Source organism: Sebastes fasciatus, chromosome 8 (genome assembly GCF_043250625.1).
Source record: "Sebastes fasciatus isolate fSebFas1 chromosome 8, fSebFas1.pri, whole genome shotgun sequence".
NCBI lineage: Eukaryota > Metazoa > Chordata > Actinopteri > Perciformes > Sebastidae > Sebastes > Sebastes fasciatus.
In genome coordinates this window covers 30708924-30726935 of record NC_133802.1, presented here as the reverse complement: position 1 = coordinate 30726935, position 18012 = coordinate 30708924, and the positions used below count along the sequence as shown (strand labels likewise).

At 39.7% G+C, this 18012-nt stretch overlaps 3 protein-coding genes and 1 long non-coding RNA gene across 8 annotated transcripts; 1 reads left to right on the top strand and 3 right to left on the bottom strand.

Annotated features, from left to right (window-relative positions):
* Window positions 1-1274: 1274 nt before the first annotated feature.
* On the bottom strand, window positions 1275-4813 carry LOC141773215 (uncharacterized). 3 transcript variants are annotated; one of them, XM_074645023.1, is made up of 7 exons: window positions 4651-4813; window positions 4288-4330; window positions 2571-4187; window positions 2426-2492; window positions 2269-2335; window positions 1665-1784; window positions 1275-1572 (listed from the first exon to the last, which is right to left on the bottom strand). In XM_074645023.1, exons 1-7 carry the CDS (start codon window positions 4795-4797, stop codon window positions 1456-1458), a joined length of 2178 nt encoding a protein of 725 aa, XP_074501124.1. In that variant the 5' UTR covers window positions 4798-4813; the 3' UTR covers window positions 1275-1455. The 3 variants fall into 3 exon arrangements, with proteins under 3 accessions (XP_074501124.1, XP_074501125.1, XP_074501127.1); XM_074645024.1 differs by having other exon boundaries at window positions 4288-4464; window positions 4651-4811; XM_074645026.1 differs by having other exon boundaries at window positions 4617-4657.
* Window positions 4814-4851: 38 nt separating this feature from the next.
* Window positions 4852-9451, bottom strand: dnase1l1l (deoxyribonuclease I-like 1-like). Of its 2 annotated transcripts, none has more exons than XM_074645062.1 (8): window positions 9311-9451; window positions 9136-9224; window positions 8200-8289; window positions 7987-8108; window positions 6446-6558; window positions 6153-6310; window positions 5100-5196; window positions 4852-5011 (listed from the first exon to the last, which is right to left on the bottom strand). In XM_074645062.1, the coding sequence occupies exons 1-8, from the start codon at window positions 9449-9451 to the stop codon at window positions 4931-4933; spliced, it is 891 nt and encodes a 296-aa protein (XP_074501163.1). In that variant the 3' UTR covers window positions 4852-4930. The 2 variants fall into 2 exon arrangements, with proteins under 2 accessions (XP_074501163.1, XP_074501164.1); XM_074645063.1 differs by having other exon boundaries at window positions 8200-8286.
* On the top strand, window positions 9333-11737 carry LOC141773239 (uncharacterized). The gene is made up of 3 exons (XR_012595044.1): window positions 9333-9472; window positions 9572-9654; window positions 11368-11737. It is a non-coding gene; the product is annotated as an uncharacterized LOC141773239 (long non-coding RNA).
* On the bottom strand, window positions 10773-17806 carry traf3ip3 (TRAF3 interacting protein 3). Of its 2 annotated transcripts, none has more exons than XM_074645039.1 (14): window positions 17646-17806; window positions 16504-16941; window positions 16263-16401; window positions 16097-16181; window positions 15987-16014; window positions 15850-15879; window positions 14950-15045; window positions 14214-14285; window positions 13894-14034; window positions 13636-13773; window positions 13417-13552; window positions 13190-13335; window positions 11731-11847; window positions 10773-11481 (listed from the first exon to the last, which is right to left on the bottom strand). In XM_074645039.1, the coding sequence occupies exons 2-14, from the start codon at window positions 16906-16908 to the stop codon at window positions 11281-11283; spliced, it is 1734 nt and encodes a 577-aa protein (XP_074501140.1). In that variant the 5' UTR covers window positions 16909-16941; window positions 17646-17806; the 3' UTR covers window positions 10773-11280. The 2 variants fall into 2 exon arrangements, with proteins under 2 accessions (XP_074501140.1, XP_074501139.1); XM_074645038.1 differs by having other exon boundaries at window positions 17642-17802.
* Window positions 17807-18012: the final 206 nt, after the last annotated feature.

The window sequence follows — 18012 nt, the reverse complement described above, 5'->3', positions numbered from 1 at the left end:
TTAGTAATGCTAGTAGTAAATACAAAATAAATAATAGTAATAGTAGTAATAAATAAAAAATAAATATTAGTAATGGTAGTAGTAAATAAAAAATAAATATTAGTAATGGTAGTAGTAAATAAAAAATAAATATTAGTAATGGTAGTAGTAAATAAAAAATAAATATTAGTAATAGTAGTAATAAATAAAAAATAAATAGTAATAATGCTAGTAGTAAATAAAAAATAAATATTAGTAATGGTAGTAGTAAATAAAAAATAAATATTAGTAATAGTAGTAATAAATAAAAAATAAATAGTAATAATGCTAGTAGTAAATAAAAAATAAATATTAGTAATGCTAGTAGTAAATACAAAATATATATTAGTAATGTAGTAATGCTAGTAGTAAATAAAAAATAAATATTAGTAATGTAGTAATGCTAGTAGTAAATAAAAAATAAATATTAGTAATGTAGTAATGCTAGTAGTAAATAAAAAATAAATACTAGTAATGCTAGTAGTAAATACAAAATATATATATTAGTAATGTAGTAATGCTAGTAGTAAATACAAAATGAATACTAGTAATGGTAGTAGTAAATAAAAAATAAATAGTAGTAATGTAGTAGTAAATAAAATATATAAATAAATACATATTAGTAATGGTAGTAGTAAATAAAAATAAATATTAGTAATGGTAGTAAATCAAAAATAAATATTAGTAATGTAGTAATGCTAGTAGTAAATATTAAATAAATAGTAGTAATGGTAGAAGTAAATACAAAATAAATAGTAGTAATGTAGTAACGGTAGTAATAAATAAAAAATAAATAGTAGTAATGGTAGTAGTAAATAAAAAATAAATATTAGTAATGGTAGTAGTAAATGAAAAATAAATAGTAGTACAATATTTCCCTCTGAGATGTAGTGGAGTAGAAGTATAAAGTAGCAGAAAGTAAAGTAAGTAAAGTACAAGTACCTCAAAACTGTAACTAAGTACAGTACTTGAGTAAATGTACTGGGTTATATTCCATGTTATGTTGTATCTTTTACGTTCAAAGTTAGTAAATATAACTAAGATTAAAGTACAATATTTCTCTCTGTGATGATGAAGAGAAGAAAAAGAAAACTACTCAAGTAGTACAAGTATCTCAAAACTGTATACTTGAGTTATTGTCCACAACATTAGATTCCTTATAGATTTAGGCCTATTTAGCCCTGATATAATCTACATTACTTACAAAAAGTGGGACCATGACTTTATCTACAGTTCATACAAATACATCAGCATCATTGTAAACAAAGCTAGATCTTTATTAAGCACAAAATTGCATGTTACAAACAACAGAACACATATTTGAATGTTTAGCACTTTACAGAGCATTTGTACAGGAAAATATTGTCATTTTGGATTTTTCTTTCATCACCTGTAAGCATGTGAAAAAGTTTAAAGGAACAATATTTAGGTTTTGATCTAAAAGAACGACACGTGGTTGAACCAGCCTGTTTGGTCCGTGGCAAACCAGAACATGATCAGTCCCGTCAGTATCACCAGACCCATCTTCAGCGTCAGCTTCAGCATGTCGAAACACTGCGGGCACAAAGGACAGAACAGAGAGGTCAAACGTAACCAAACTATTCAGGAACAAAGTGAATGTTCAGTAAAGGGTAGTGAGTACACACTTTGTGTTTCCTGGTACAAATGTGTGTGTTGCTGAGATCTGGTACGTTCTCTGGTAGCTGAGTGTTCGGGGGGTCACAAGCCAGGGTCGTTTGTGTGGCGTCGTCGGGCTCCTGCAATTCCTGGACAAAGGCAAAGCAGTTAAAAAATATCTAGAGCATGTGTTCATGTGTTTTCTACAACAGAGTATTAGGGCCACATTGAGGGAAAAAAAAAATCTGAGATTTTGAGAATAAAGTCATAATATTACAAGAAAAAAAGTCATTTCCTCCTCCACAAAAGAGGCCCCCAGGTTTCCCACAGGTTCGTGTGGTTCTTTTTTTGGAATAAATGTAGTGTCTTGTACAATCTTTTCAAGGTCCTGATACTGATGATAATGTGGTGCTGATTTGCCAAAAGATGAAGTATTTGGTTATTTGTGAAACCTAAACTAAAGTATAACTTCACAAGATGCTCCACGTTCCTCATTTTCTCTATTTCCCCTCTAAAATAACATTACTACTTTATAATATTATGACTTTATTCTCGAAATCTCAGATTTATTTATTTTCCCTCAATGTGGCCCTAATACTCCATTATAGTTTTCATATGTGTCCACATGCAAACCTCATATGTTTCTGCAGAGTCCGGGTCCTCCTCTCCTTCTGTGGAGCTGCTGAGTGAATCTCTGTCGCTGAGAAACGAGGAAGCAGACACACAGTTGTTTTTTTGTTTGGATCCGTCGAATCTCAGGTTGTAAAAAAAGTTGAATATATCTACTCACCTGTCAGTTTCATAGTGAATGACTTGAGACAATGGCTCTGCACAAAACTGAACTTTTATCTGCCTCCCTATAAAAATGCACAAATGAAAAACTGATGAATATGTTATTCCATATAAAAATCATACCCTTCATCATCTTCACCCACCTTCTCTTTCATTCTCCCCGTCACTGTCGTCATAAAACTCGTAGAAAGCCTTGATCCTCTGCTGCTCTTGTTCCCAGTTCCTCTCCTCTTCGTACTCGTCGTCTCCCAGCTGCCCCAGCTCGGTGATCCCGGAGGCTTCGGGTTCAGCGTTGAAGAAGAAACTGTCATCCAGGGATCCCTGGTTGGAGGGGCTTGTTGTTTTTGCGTCCCCTCTCTGCACCACTGAGTAGCTGTTGTCGTCTTCTGCAGGACGCTGAGTCACATCTGAAAGCGGCGTTTCCACTTCGTCTGTGGTTAACAGGTCTTCAGACAGGAAGGGGTCGGTTGTCGACACGTCTAGATTCCAGTTTATGTTGAAATCTGCTGGATTTGCTCTGTCGTAGTAGTCAGGAAACGCTGCACTGCTCCCACTGTGAGTCTCCTCCTGTGGCTTGTTGCTTTCAAGATGATGACTCAAACTATCAAATAGTTCCTCATCGCTCCTCTTTTCTTCTTCATCATCACTGGAGGTGTAGGAGTCACTCTCACCTGTCTCACTTCCATCATCGACCGTCGTTACAGCTGCATTCTCATCAGCATCCACCTCTAAATCTTGGCTGTACAGATACCCGTCTGCCTCCTCGTCTGCGTCCTCAGCTCTTCCCATCCACGTTCCATCCGTCACAGCACTTTCAAGGCTGTAACCACCGTCAGATGCACAGGCCGAGGCGTTCGACTGGCACTCACTCTCTTGATTTCTTCCTCTGTCTTCTACATATTCACATGAAGAAAAGTCTGAGGGATAATCTGCAAAGCTCTCTCCTGCGTCTTGGTGCTCCTCCCCTGAGAAATCCTTCACTTTCTCTCCACGTTCCTCGCTGTCAACTTCGTCAATGAGGTCCTGCAGACTTTGCACTGATATTTCTGGAAACTCCGGATTGGCTTTCGCTGGGCCGTCTCCGCAAGGACTCTCAAGCTCCTGCTCGAAGCGCACGGCGAGAACATCTTCTTCTTCTTTGATTTTCATGCCATCACACTCCTTTTCTTCTTCACTCTCCTGCTCGTCCTCTTCAATCCCCTCACCTCTTATCATCATCTCACCACCACGTTCGGGGACTCTCTCAAAATAGGACACTTCCTCGTCGCTCTCGCTCTCACCTCGCTCCTCATTTCTAACTTGAGGGCCTCTAGCGCCCTCCGGGGCCAGAGGTTGTCCCTCGGCAAAGATCCTGTCCTCTTCATTAGCATCGCGAAACTCGTCGCCGCAGCGAACCGACCTCAGCAAATCCCCTGGTTTCTCTCCTGTTCCCACATCATCTTCGTCATCCTCTTCTCCAGAGACAGAGCCTTCCTCTTCAGACTCTCCATCCGAGCTTGTGTAATCCTCCTCCGGTGTTTTGTCCCTGCTCATGACCCCTTCTAAACCCTCCTCATCGCTCTCACACTGCTCTTCATCAACATTTTCAGCCTTGTATATATCTGTAGTTTCCATGTTAGACACAACTGCAGTTGCTTCCTGTTGCAGAGCCTCATCTTCCTTTGTGAGTAACTCTTCTTGAGAGATTTCTGTTTTGTCTTCCTCAAAATTTAAATTCTCAAAGTCCAAATCTCCTTCAGGGAAAGATGGAACAGCTGCCTCTGTAACAACATCATCATTTGAACATTAAATACTTTCATAAATAGTTTTAAAAATAAAGTAAATGCCACAGTACTTATACGTATAAGACATATTTCTTACCTGAAAAAGCATCACTAAGTAGATCAGCAAAACTTTGCTCCATCTTTTCAAACAGGGAGAACAACAGTTTGTATAGTTACATCGAGACAAACATTACTGCATTGCCACAGATAATCTCCTCTCAGAAAGGAAGAGAGCGCGAAGTAACTCTCATCTGTTGTCGCTGAAGGTGGCTTCCTGTCAAACACACGGTGCATAAATTACACTTTAAAACTAATAGATTTGGTTAAACACATACCTCAAAATGTCTACATTATGTAACCCAGACCGTAAAAATTGAAAATAATCAGAATGTGCAAGAAGTATGGCTCTTTAAATAGTGAAATCACCAAAGTAATGTTCTGTGTTGCTGCAGGAACTTACCTTCGTGAGCTGATGAAATGATGTCAGCTTTGATGTGGTTTTGGTTTCAGATGCACTACATAAACTCCAGCAGCTGAACGTCGCAGTTCCTTCACGCTGAAACAACTCATGTTTATGTAACTGAGATGAGTGCAGTGACACTTTCATGATGAGTTGGAGTCATTAAAAAAAACAGCTGTTGTCAGTGAATGTTTTGTTGGGAACTTTGATTTATTTTTTGACAACTAAAATCAAGTAAAACAGTTAAAATCAACACATCCTGGTTTTGCTGATGGTCGTCCTACAGCTCGTTGCGGAGGCGGTAGCGGTGGTTGGGCTTCAGGTCAACTTCAACAGGGAAGTGATCGCTCACCTCGAGAGCCTGAAAGTGCCATCAAAAGAACAGCATTAATGCTCATTATTAACTGAACTAAAGACGGGTATATTTATACACAGTATGAAATGTTTACCTCCTCCTCTGTGAGATGGAAACTCTCCTTAAAGTTGAACGGCTGAGCTGAACCTGGCACTATACTGGAAATTATCTCACGTCCATGGACGATGATCCTGTTTGAAAATGTAAACACCATAATGTAAGGCAGCAGAAAGCCCTAAAACAATCTTAACGGGAGACATGGCAGGTGAATACAGTAACTAATAGATACCACCATGAAACTTCCCAGCTCATTTATTACATAAAGGCAAATATTTTTGTATTACAAGTTTTCTGAAATGTGTTGTTTAAATATGCAAATGAGGCATTATCTTATTAAATATGTGCTAAGATGCATACACTTTCAGAATGACTTCACTGTATCGATTTTTTATTAACCTCTTTACTGCTATCGGGCCCAACCACTATTCAATCTGTCGTAGTGGGCTCAGTTTTAAAGCTAGAGTGAAGTTACTGGTATCATATGAAACTAAAAAACCTAATGAATCCATCGGTACCAACCATGTCATACTAGCTTGTCGCAAAGGAGGCTAAATAACGCTCCAAATTTGCGCTAAATTTTGATGTGGAAAAACTGTCATGGACATTTTCAAAGGGGTCCCTTGACCTCTGGGTTCTATGGGTACCCACGAGTCTCCCCTTTACAGACATGCCCACTTTATGATAATCACATGCAGTTTGGGGCAAAAAAAACTGTTTTTTGTATGCAGTATACATTTGTTGTTTTTGCCTATTCTAAAATTGTGTATTTCTGGTGTGTTCTTTGTACTATGACAGTTTTCCTAAAATAAAATTTGAAAAAATCACAATTTATCACCATGCTTATTGTATCGCAATATATTGAATAGTTTCCCCTGTATCATGATACGTATCGCCAGATTCTTGCCAACACACAACCCTTGTATGGAAGCAAAATAGCCCAAAATCTTTAAATTGACCAGTGCATGAAAAACGATGTTTTTGCTTGTAGTGTCTCACCATAATATCTTTATAGAGGGTATACATGCAAAGTAATCGTTTAGTACTACTTCAGTGACTTTATGTAGTTCAATGTTCAGAGGTCACTGACCTGTCGTAGGCGCAGCGCGTCTTCTCACGGACAGTAGTGTCTTGCTCGTCTCCGATTAACCAGCGAAATCTGGGGTCACTCCTCAGTCGCACGGCTTTCCAGCCCTTAATGGTGACGTAGCTGCAGCCGGCGTTCAGGTCGCCCAAGATCATCACGTTCTGGGTGAACGAAAGGAAGCAAAAAAGGGGAAGTTCAACAAATCGAAATTACTCAAAGATTTCATCATATGTGGAAGAAAGAAACCAATATGAGGCTAAGAAGTCTGACCAAGATAAAAAGTAAAAATAACCTACATCAGTGTTCCACTTCTTGTAAATCCCTTTGAAGACCGTATACAGTTCATTAATCTCCTTCATGGCGTTTCTTGGACAGGTGTGCTGCCCAATCAGGACAAAATCCTTCACCGCTGCAAAAAACAAACAAAACATTTATGCCGCGTTTTTAAAGAACGCGTTTACATGCAGACTTTCCTGGTTTTGATCATATTCGGGATCCGGTGTTCACATTGAACATAGAGAACCTGATTATTAATATCCCTGTAGGGCCGGGCGATACGAACAAAATCTTCTGTCTTTTAGGTCATTTCATCTCGATAACGATATATTTCACGATATAACATGTTTTCTTGTAATTCCATAAATAAACAGTCTATATGAAATAACCACATGGTAAAGCCTACTTTTGTACTGTATACTCCTGTGTGAATTAAATACTTGACAAATGAAAAGTATTTTTTTATTTAATGAAGAAGCAAAATGATCAGATTTTCTGAGAAATTTGAGTTAACATGTGCTCGTTATCAGTTTAGATGACATAATTATGTATCACGATATCTCGATATATATGCACGATAATAACGCAAATTCATTTTAACGCCACTAATATTTTAATGCATTAACGCAACTAGCAACTTTTAGGTTGTTACGGGCTAAGTTTTAAAGCTAGAGTGAAGATACTGGTATCATATGGAACTTAAAAAACCTACGAATCCATCGGATCCAACCATGTCATACTTGCTTGTCGCAAAAAACACTAAATAACGCTCCAAACTTGCGCTAAATTTTGGCGCGGAAAAACTGTCATAGCCAATTTTCTCCCCTTTACAGACATGCCCACTTTATGATAATCACATGCAGTTTGGGTCAAGTCATAGTCAAGTCAGCACACTGACACACTGACAGCTGTTGTTGCCTGTTGGGCTGCAGTTTGCCATGTTCTGATTTGAGCATATTTTAATGCTAAATGCAGTACCTGTGAGGGTTTCTGGACAATATTTGTCATTGTTTTGTGTTGTTAATTGACTTCAAATAATAAATATATACATACATTTGCATAAAGCAAGCATATCAGCCCACTCCCATGTTGAGTGTTAAATACTTGACAAATCTCCCTTTAAGGTACATTTTGAACAGATCAAAATGTGTGATTAATCTTGATTAAATATTTGAATCGTTGACAGCCCTAATGATTTCATCCATCAATTATCATATTGAATTATCGCCCAGTCCTGTATCCCTGTATACATAATAATTATGATATTATCCAGGTTTCTGATTGTCTGCCCAGTCGTCTCTTTTATTCCTCTACATCCATTAAATCTGTTATTTCAGATGTTATTGTTACCTCATGAGTTCAGCTTGGTTTCTGGCATTTATCATTCTGCTTCTTTTTTTTTTGCTTTTTTCATCTGGATAAGGTGTTGTGATCCACCTAACATCCGGATTTTTCAAAACCAGGAAAAGAAAGTCTATATTCGTGAAACTTTAGTGTGTATAAATGAGGCAAATTTTTTATCATGTATATAATTGCAAAGATGCCTTTTGTTTCCTCGTACATGTCGTTGGGGAGTGAAAGCGAACGATGAAAGGCTCTCTGGAGAAAACATCCGTTTCATTGGTCCCTTCTGCTTCTACTTTAGGATACTGATAATGCTCTTTGACCGTCAGCACATTGTTCCTGGAAGAAGAGGGAACAAGACGGCATTAAGGATGTTGCTCACGTTAAACTGACCGTTAACAGCAACGTGTCATGTTTCATTATGGGTTACCTGTAAATGTAGACATACTGCTCCTTGTAGGTCTTCTTCCCCAGCCTTTCACTTTCCACATAGGAGTACGAGTTGGATTTGTCAAACCTGCTGATAACAACATAAATGAGTTTAAAGTTGAAGGTGTGACAAGGAGGTGTAACCCCTTTGACGGCCTGCCGGCGGGTCCAGCCGCTGTTCTGTATTTCAGAGGTTGTTGCAGGCTCAGTTTTAAAACTAGAGTGAAGATACTGGCCATTTTCAAAGGGGTCCTTTGACCTCTGACCTCAAGATATGTGAAAGAAAATTACAGCCACAAACTAGAGACCTAGAGCATTCAGAGGATGGATGGCTTTTCTAGGTAGATTGACAATAAGGTGGTTTCTGAGCAGTTTACACAACAGAAGTGCTCGCCATCCAATCGCCGAAAAATACAATTCTTGCAGAAATCTCCAAATGTCAAAACGTTTTTTAAGCAGCATTGCTTTTTCTACGGTGTTCCTCAAGGTCTTGGTGTCTTAATGTGGTATTTTGGAGGGATTATTGATCATATTTATCAATTCTGGAGTGGTAAAAAAATGGTTAAATTTAGCACTAGATCTGTGTTACAAATGGTATGAACCCCAAAAATGTCTGCAACAATTTATGAGACATAATAGAGCATGAGAATGACCTTCATATACTTCTATCATAATGTTCTAAACCCTTATACACTCTCACAACTTATTTTAATTAATCAATTATGTTTTTCTTTCTGATTTATAACTAGAACAACGTGACACAAAGAGCTGAACAGCCTCTCAAATTAATCTTTAGGTTCCCAGCTTTCAGATGATGTACACCACTTCTATGTGACAGCTACTGTTGACTATCTCTACGATCTACAGCTGAACATCCGCTACCCCCCTAGCCCTAAACCACTAAGTTTGCAGGTTTTGAATCAAAGGAAGCTCGCACCCGTTAAGATCCTTAACCAAAGCTCGTATTGCTCCTCCTTTAGAGTCTCGGACCTCCTGAATCAGACACAAGTCGCACCGAGAAAGGATCTGGGGAGCAAAAGAAAGAAAAGAAAGATCCATCAGGTGCCTAGTTCTGTTTTTATGTTGCTCTAGTTGTTGCACACATACAGTACCTTTAGGAGAATCCCCATAACCCTCTTGTTGTTTGCCTTCGATTCACCGAAGCTCTGCACGTTGAAAGCGCAGATTTTCAGGGAAGATGTGACGTTCAACACGCACAACCCCACAACAAACAGCAGCACCGCCGTCTTCATCTTGCAGACGATTATCACTCTGTAAGTAAACGAGAGTTTGGCAACATCCTCTTAGTCAGATTGTGAAATATGTTACAAAAAAACCTCCTCACTCATCTGCATATATGCTCTTACCTTCAGTGCCTGTTTCACCAGGAGACTGACCTCCACCCAGCTGGGATCCATCTCTTCAGTGAGCCGTGTTGTATTTGGGGAACATGCAGGTAAACGTGGGTGAAAGATCAAGATCAGTGTGTATGTGTATGTGCTGTGTCAGTTCCTGCTGATAATGGAGCTTTATCTGGAACAGTTAAAACAAACCGAACACAATGAACAATGGCGTGTTTTGTCTCTGAGTTTGAGTGTAATCAGACAATAGACGCTGCCGTGTGTCATGTCTGTCAGTTTCATGAACATTTGGGTAGATTTTTACAACATATCATTCTGTCATTTTAGCATTGACATGAGCAGCTGGTAGTTACCACACAGTGCCATCACACAAGACAATTAAAGCTGAATACTGGTGTGGTCTGATGGGGATGGGGATGGGGATGGTTCTCCCTCTGATATTTGCAGTGACAATCATGTTTATTTATACCAGATTTAAGAGGGGAAGTGTGGATGAGTTCAGTGGTATATTTAGTCTCTAAGTCGGCACCAACTTAAAGGGATAGTTTGGGTGTTTTGAAGTGGGGTTGTATGAGGTTCTTATCCATAGTCAGCGTATTACCTACAGTAGATGACGGTCGGTACGTCCCCAGTTTGGACAAACAGACAGGAGTTACCGCATTGAAGCAAAGCGATGTACTGCTGTGGACGGGGCCGGCAGCAAAACGTATTTTAGCCACCTACAAGAAAGGCCCACCTAAAACAAATCAATATCAGTCAAAGTGTACGCTATATTTAGAATATTTTCACCGCTTTACCTTGCTGTGAAACCGTTGAATCCATCTATGCTTCCTCCCAAAAATATTCTAAATATAGCGTACACTTAAACTGACATTGACTTTTTTAGGTGGGCCTTTATTTTAGGTGTCTAAAATGTGTTTTGCTGCCGGCCCCCGTCCACAGTAGTACATCGCTTTGCTTCCATGCTGGTAGTCCTGTCTGTTTCTCCAAACTGAAGGCGTGCCGACCATCATCCACTGTAGATAATACACTGACTATGGATAAGTACCTCATACAACCCCACTTCAAAACACCCAAACTGTCCCTTTAAGTGTGGTCCTTCTTTACATTTCTCCACTAATGGAGATCTCAAGACTCTAACCAGTGACACTTTATGTAATTTGAACTCACCAAGATTAAAAATGTTTTCAAAAAAACTCCACAAACAGTAGCATTTGTTATAGTAACAATATTTCTTTATTTCTCATAATGCAAAACTCGAATGGCTCTTTTATTGAGTGCCAACTCTCCTTTCTTTCTATTACTGAGAGCAACAGCTGAAAGAATCACGTTTTGTCTTTATTTTAAATGATTTTTAATAATTCACGGTGGTGCTTGTTTCGACGAAATAAGCTGTTTACAGTATGAAGGATACTTCCTATTTTCCTGAGTCCAGACTATTTTGGTTGATATTATTGACTCACAGCTTCTTAAAATGTCATTAACGTCAGACAACATGTGACAGTACTTTTAACATGTTTTTCATTGTTGCAAACAAACATTTTTCACACAGGAAGTGTTCACTTGTATCAGAACATCCTACACATGTCAACACAACATTTTCACACACACTCTGAGTTCCAAGTCTAAAATTGTATAAAATACAAAAATATCAACAAACTACATCCTAGAAAAGAAATCTTATTTTAAAACAAAAACAATGTTCCTGAGCAGTGACATCATCATATCGGTCTAAAACAGCCTGAGTGTTGAGGAGACGCCATCTCCGTGAGATAGTCTTCAATACGTGTTTCTATGTCCGAGTACAGGTCTTCAACTTGCTCTCTGAAAGGAGGATGCCACAGCCACAACATGGCGACCCCCGCCACAGCGAGGAGAAGAAGGACGAACATGCACACCTTCAACCAGGAGCAACGCCGCGTCTAAATAAAGAGGGAAGAAATGTCAAAGTTATACGTCACAGCGGAATCACAGTCGTTACTGCTGATGTTGTAGCTGCAGCAAAAAGGAAGCAAAATAAATGGGTACAGAAAATGTGACAATGACAGTGTAAGGGCAAATGAGCATTTGAGTATAGCAAGGACATTTGAATTCCCCTAAACACACAGACACACACACACACACACATATACAGATACAGATACACACACATTTATACACACACAGCTCACCGATGTCCTGCGGCGGTGGCTGAGTTGCCGGAGCTCGTCCCTGCACTGCGACAGCCGGGCCTGGCTGGACTGACACTCCTGCTCCATGGCATGCAGATCTGTGTGCAGTTCCTCACACTGCACACACACACACACACACACACACACACACGCGCCATATGGAAGGGTCATGTATGTAGATCAGATTTGGCTGCAACCCATTAGAAATACATTTAGACTCCAGGTGATCTTTAGAAAGCCAGAGTGTGTAAAGCCAGAGAGGACAAAATGTACCTTTTATCTCTAAAAATGTTTTCCAGAAATGAGAACAAGTTATATGAAATGCATCTTAAAGACGACCTATTATGCTTATTGTCAGGTGCATACTAGTATTTTGAGTTTCTACTAGAACATGTTTACTTGCTTTGATGTTCAAAAACGCTTTACTTTTCTCATATCGGCTGTTTTCACCCTCTGTCTGAGCTCCTGCTCCTGCTTTTTTCTTTATAGCAGACCGTTGCTATGTATAACCGACCGTTGCTATGGACGCAGTTCTGATGTCGGACTCTGGCAGGCCGTTTTTGCGTCAAGTTATTGATTTTTTAGGTAAGTAGCCGTGTAATTAGTGGGATAATGTACAGCTAGTGGGTCATTGTTGTGAAATAAACCCCTTCAAGGAGATGCAAGACCCCCAAGTGCTGCATCGTCCTGTCAGGGTTTATTTCACAACAATGACCGGCTCGCTGTACATTATCCCTTACTGGTTTGAGGGTGTGCCAAACTAGGGTTGTGTCTAGAAGGGAGCCTGCAAACTTAGGAAACTCTTGCGAGGTTGTTAGGGTTAAGCATTGACCTTGAATAGTTAAGGTTAAGCATTGACCTTGAATAGTTAAGGTTAGGATAGGTCGTCGGGCAGCGAGTCTTGCGAGAGTTTTTGCAGATCTCAGATCAGATTTCGCAGATTGCAGGCTCCCTTCTAGACACGACCCCAAACTAGCCGTTATGCAAATGTGCTACTTGGTGACAACACCACGTTACAGAAGAAAAGGCGGGACTTAAATCAAGGTGTTTCAGGCAGTTCAGGAGCTGTGGGGGGATGTAACTCCCTTTGCTGTGGACTTTGTAACTTTGCAGACCTTTTACATGCAAAAAAAAACTACATAATAAACTAAAGGAATGGGTAAAAGCCCAAAAGCACGACAGGTCCTCTTTAATAAGTATTTTAAATATATTTGACACTCAAAGCTGAGTGGTAGTGGAAGCTGAGTTAATTTAGTTGATTTGTTTTGTCAATAAATACAAATTAATGCACCAGTCTCTGCACAACACATTGTAGAAATTGTAAATAAGGGGGATATTATCTTTGACTCATCTCGTGTATATCTTATTATGTGGAACTGTAATTATCACCTGTGTGGCAGTTCTAAATGAAACAAAACTTGTGAATGTGCTAGAATACACCGTGCTACCGTCACTTTACCTCTCGCTCCTTGAGTTGGAGTTTCTCCTGAGTGTTACGGAGCTGCTCCTCCACCCGAGAGTCTCTCCTCGCCGTCAGCCGTGGCTCTGCTTCCTCTGACGTCAGACGCCCCAGCGTCATGACGTCCTCGCTCTCGTTGCTGCCATCTAGGAAATAGAAAGCAGATCCGTGTTGCCTCTGCAGTATTTTAAACGTTACAGAGAGCACTCGGTATAAAAGAGTCTTGCCTCTGAGGTGCTGGATTTCCTCTCTTAAACCCTGGTTGTCCTCCTCCAGCAGGCACATGTTGTACTGTAGCTCCTTCTTCTCTTGTCTCAACGACACCACCTCGTCCCTCAGCTCGGCCTCTCTGCTTCTGGACAGCTGCACGGGACACACACACATTTTTCACCACCATTTACATTGAAACTTCAGGCCAATCCACATGGTCACAGACTATACCGTACCTCCACTTGGCTGTGCAGCTGTTGCAGCTGTTCATTACTGAGGTGTTGGTTTTCCCTGAGCTGTCCAGAGTTCAGCTTCAGCTCCTCACAAAGGCTCTGCCACCTCTGTGCCTCCGCCTTTGCTGTAATTAGCGCTTCCTGGTGGGGAAAAAAAAAAATACAAAGTGTCTTCAAAATCCAGCTGCAATATGTCAACAGAACAGATTTAACACCAAATAAGTAATCTGCATAGTTAAATAGAAACGTTAGATATCTGACCTGCATCGTCTCAGCCTTGCTGAGCGCCTCAGTTTTCTCCTGTGTGACCTTCTGCAGGGCGACCAGTGCCCTCTCCTCATACACCAGCTTCTGCTTCTCCATCTGTATCACCAGCTTCTTCACTCCATCTCTAGGAAACTTCTGTAAGGACACAACACTGCTGGGTTAAACCTACAAATGCTTACAAACCAAAACCACACTGCGTGAAAGTGTCGAGCAGGTTGGGTTGTAGCACAACATATTTGGGTTGTTGCATAGAAATAATATATAAAAAAGCACTCAGTGGTTGCTTCTTTACCACCAGCTGCTGCTGTTCTTACCTGCAGGCAGACTTGCAGCTGCGCCTCCAGAGCCTTGATCTTGTTTCTCAGCAGATCTTCGCTGCAGCGAGCCTGTGTGGGTTAGAAAAGGAAATGACTGACTGTCACGCTGCAGCCTACAGATGGAAAACTTAATGGTTCATCTAGCAGAATCTGTGACAGTATGTTCTTTCACTGTCTGCGCTCACTGGTGCACAAAGGGAACTTGCAGCAATCAGAGGAAAGATCACTGCACACTGTTATGAGTGTGGAAACATATACTGATAACAAATACGTTGCCTGACTGAATAACATACCTGAGTGAGAATGAAAAAGCATGAATTATTTAAACTAAATCAACTTCTAGATCCTGTTCAAACTCAAATTAAAAAACAATAAGGTAACGCTAAAAGAGATCTAATGAGGATGCACACAGTAGCACCTATAAATTATATTAACTGCTGACTGTCACGCCCTTCCTGTATGAGAATGACAGCTTTGCACTCGTCCTATGTTGTATAAGCTAGAGCGGAAGCAGGAAGCTCCAAACCACAGACTGCATAGGCCTTCCTGAGGCAGCTGCCGCCATACACTGCTGCTGTGTGCACTCGACTGTGACAAAAGACATTTTCAGTGTAATGTCAACCAGGGAGCCAAAGAAACAGCATGACCTTATAAAACAAGAGATGTGGTATTTGGAAAGTGTAACTGTGAAACACATTGATGATAGCCCGTGCATACTGATGGAGAGTCTCACCGTCCATATCTTGCAGGAGGAGTTCATGAGGTTCGTCGTGCTCTCCTGGAGGGCTGCCAGCTTCTTCTTCACAGCTTCCTCTCGCCACAGGGCCTCCTGGCAGAAAAACAACAACAACATGCAGATAATAATATATAATGTGTAACTAAAGCCAGTCAGCATCTTCTGTTACAGTTTGGAAGTAACCAGATATTTAAATTACGCTCACCACATCATGATCTCATGTACTCCGTGAAAATAAAACTAGTGTTTTTTCTATTTTATTTTATTATTAAATTAATTTACTTCACACAGTATAGTGCTTAAAGTAGCTTCAGATCATATAAACAAAGCAAAACTAACTTTTGCTTATTAACAGCCATTGTAGTGACAATTATGGGATGATGGTAAAATGCAGTTTAACAGTAGCACAAAAAGAGAAAAGTCACAAACTCATTTCAGTTATGTCAGCTACACAGCTAAATCTAGATAACATTAGCCACCATAAACCACATGCTATACAGTAGCTGCAGATCATATAAACAAAGCAAAACTTATCTAACTTGTGCTTATTAACTATAGCCAAAAGTGACAATTATGTGATGATGTAAAATGGTAAAATGTAGTGTAACAGTAGCACAAGAAGAGAAAACTCACAACCCTATTTCGGCAATGTCAGTTAACATTACACAGCAAAGTCTAGCTAACGTTAGCCATCATTTAGCTACAGGTCAAAGGTCATACCAGACCAAGTGAGGCTGTATTAGTAAAATCCTTGAGTGTGTATAACTGAGAAAGGGTGAGTTATTGTGAATTTAACTTTTCATTTATTAGAGGAAGAATGTGTTATTTAATCTGTCCTGCTTTTGAGAACACACAAAACAGCACAGAGTTGATTTGGAAAATAATTGTTTGGTTTACCTGCAAGTAGTCGTTTAACCTCTGAAGATCCTATTATGTGAGAAATAAGAGAGACATCAAACAGTTATATTTTATTAAATCTTATTTTTTTATAATATGCAATTTAGATGTAAAACCCCAACAGTTGTGAAACTTACTGACTCCTTGATGGTGACAAAACCAGACCTGCACAGAAGAAAATATCTCATTATAGAAATATAAAAACTCTGATTACAGATATCATATTTGAGATTTAAATTAAACTCACTCCGTCTGCATACTGCTCTCTCGCAGTATCTGTTTTTGGTGAATCTTTTCTGTTTGGATGAATGTTTTGATGCTCGTCTTTTGACCTTGACATAAAGAAAATCATTATTATGAGTATGAGAGATAATTTGACAGTGAAAATATGCAACTATATGAAAGACTTTTACCATTAAAACTATTCTCTCGTGTGCTTTTGGTCCTGTTCTGGTTTGACTCCTTTATGGCTGGTGTGGAGGTAGACGCTTGCTTCCTTGCATGGCCTTTCTCTTGCTTTATCAGTGTTACCTGTTCTGTCCATAATGAAGCCTGAGGAAATGAGGAGAGAGAGGAAGATGCAGGTATTAAACCCTGTGAACGTGGAAAGATGAAGGTGAAATAACACTACTGATAACGTCTAAGCATATTTACCCAGTCGCTGGTGCTCGGGCCATCACTTATGCTGCTGTTTGGTGTTAAAATCATCATTGGATGCCTCCCATTAGGGGGACTTTTTTGTACATTTGTGTGCAATGTCTCTGACTTGCTGCTGTGATATTTCATTGAAAATGTCTTTGGTGAAGGTTTTCTCCTGGTAGAAGAGTTTGTATTCGGCTCCGGGCTCACTGATCTCCTCCTCAGAAATTCAAGATGCCTCTTTTCCTTCAGATCATTCTTTATTAGCTTCGTGTCAAACTGTCTCGTAGGGCTGCGACACGAGGTCACGTTGTTGCGTCCTCGCAGGTGCTCGTGTCTCTCTGCTCTGATGTCCACTATTTGGTCAAAGTGTTTCTCTGGGCTGTAAAGCTGTATTCCACTGACAGCCAGGGTGTCCATGGCTGCTCCTCTGGCTGTTACAGGGCCTCGAGCCTATACAATGTATCAGGAAATTCATTAAAATGATTTATAATGATGAAATATACAATATGTAGACACTTGAGTTGAAATCATACAACTTATTGATGTGTATAAAATGATATAAGTAGCTTAAATATTTGATTTTTAAGTATTGCAGGTGCAAAAATAATGGCTCAGACAGTACATATGAAGATAATACTATAACAATTTGGGGTTTTTTCTACATATACATATAATGAAATATGTCCTAACACTTGTGGTGGTATAAATTTGTATTTCTCAAACACTTTTTGTGATATTTTAATCTCAAAGAGACTTTTACATGCTTAAACAAATGAAAATAAAGAAAGAAAATGAGTGGTTGTGGTTCCAAAAGTATGTGAGCACTGCAGTATGCATGCATAAAGCACAGTATATTTTACATTTAGGATGCTCTGTGTACAAAAATGAATTTTCTTCATGAACCATGTGTGTGTAGTAGAAGCAGTAGGCCTAGTAGTAGCTTGTATAGTAATACTTTTAGTGGTACTAATAGTAAATATAATGTAGATGCTGCAGTGGTTGCATTGCATTTTGTCAAAAAGCTCCTTTAACACCGTATCAGAGACAGACAAGGCCCTGGCAAGTGTTGACTGAAGCTGTGGAGGGAAAATGTAAGATAATGCAAAGACTAAATGTTGCACGATAAGCAGAAAAGCATGATGGATCTTACCTACAATGCCATGTCATTCAGAGGGGAAAAGTCTTCATGAGGTGATAAAGAAGTTATCCATTCTCTCTCTCTCTTCTGATATAGTGTCCGGGGGGGGTTACGCCTGTGTTTCACATGTAGCTGCTTCTGTTGAGCATAATTTTTTACAGGAAGTGAAGAGAACCACAGCGTCATATGTTCCTCTATCTCACCAGCCACTCGCATCAGACTGATGCCATACACGGGTGGGCCCCAAGATTACACACACAGACCCACAGACAATTCCCCTCTGCATGCAGCCTGGGATAAAACACACCACATGGGAGGGAGAGACAGAGAGAGAGAGAGAGAGCTGTGTGTGGTTGCCTCATGGAAATCTAAATTTTTTTTTG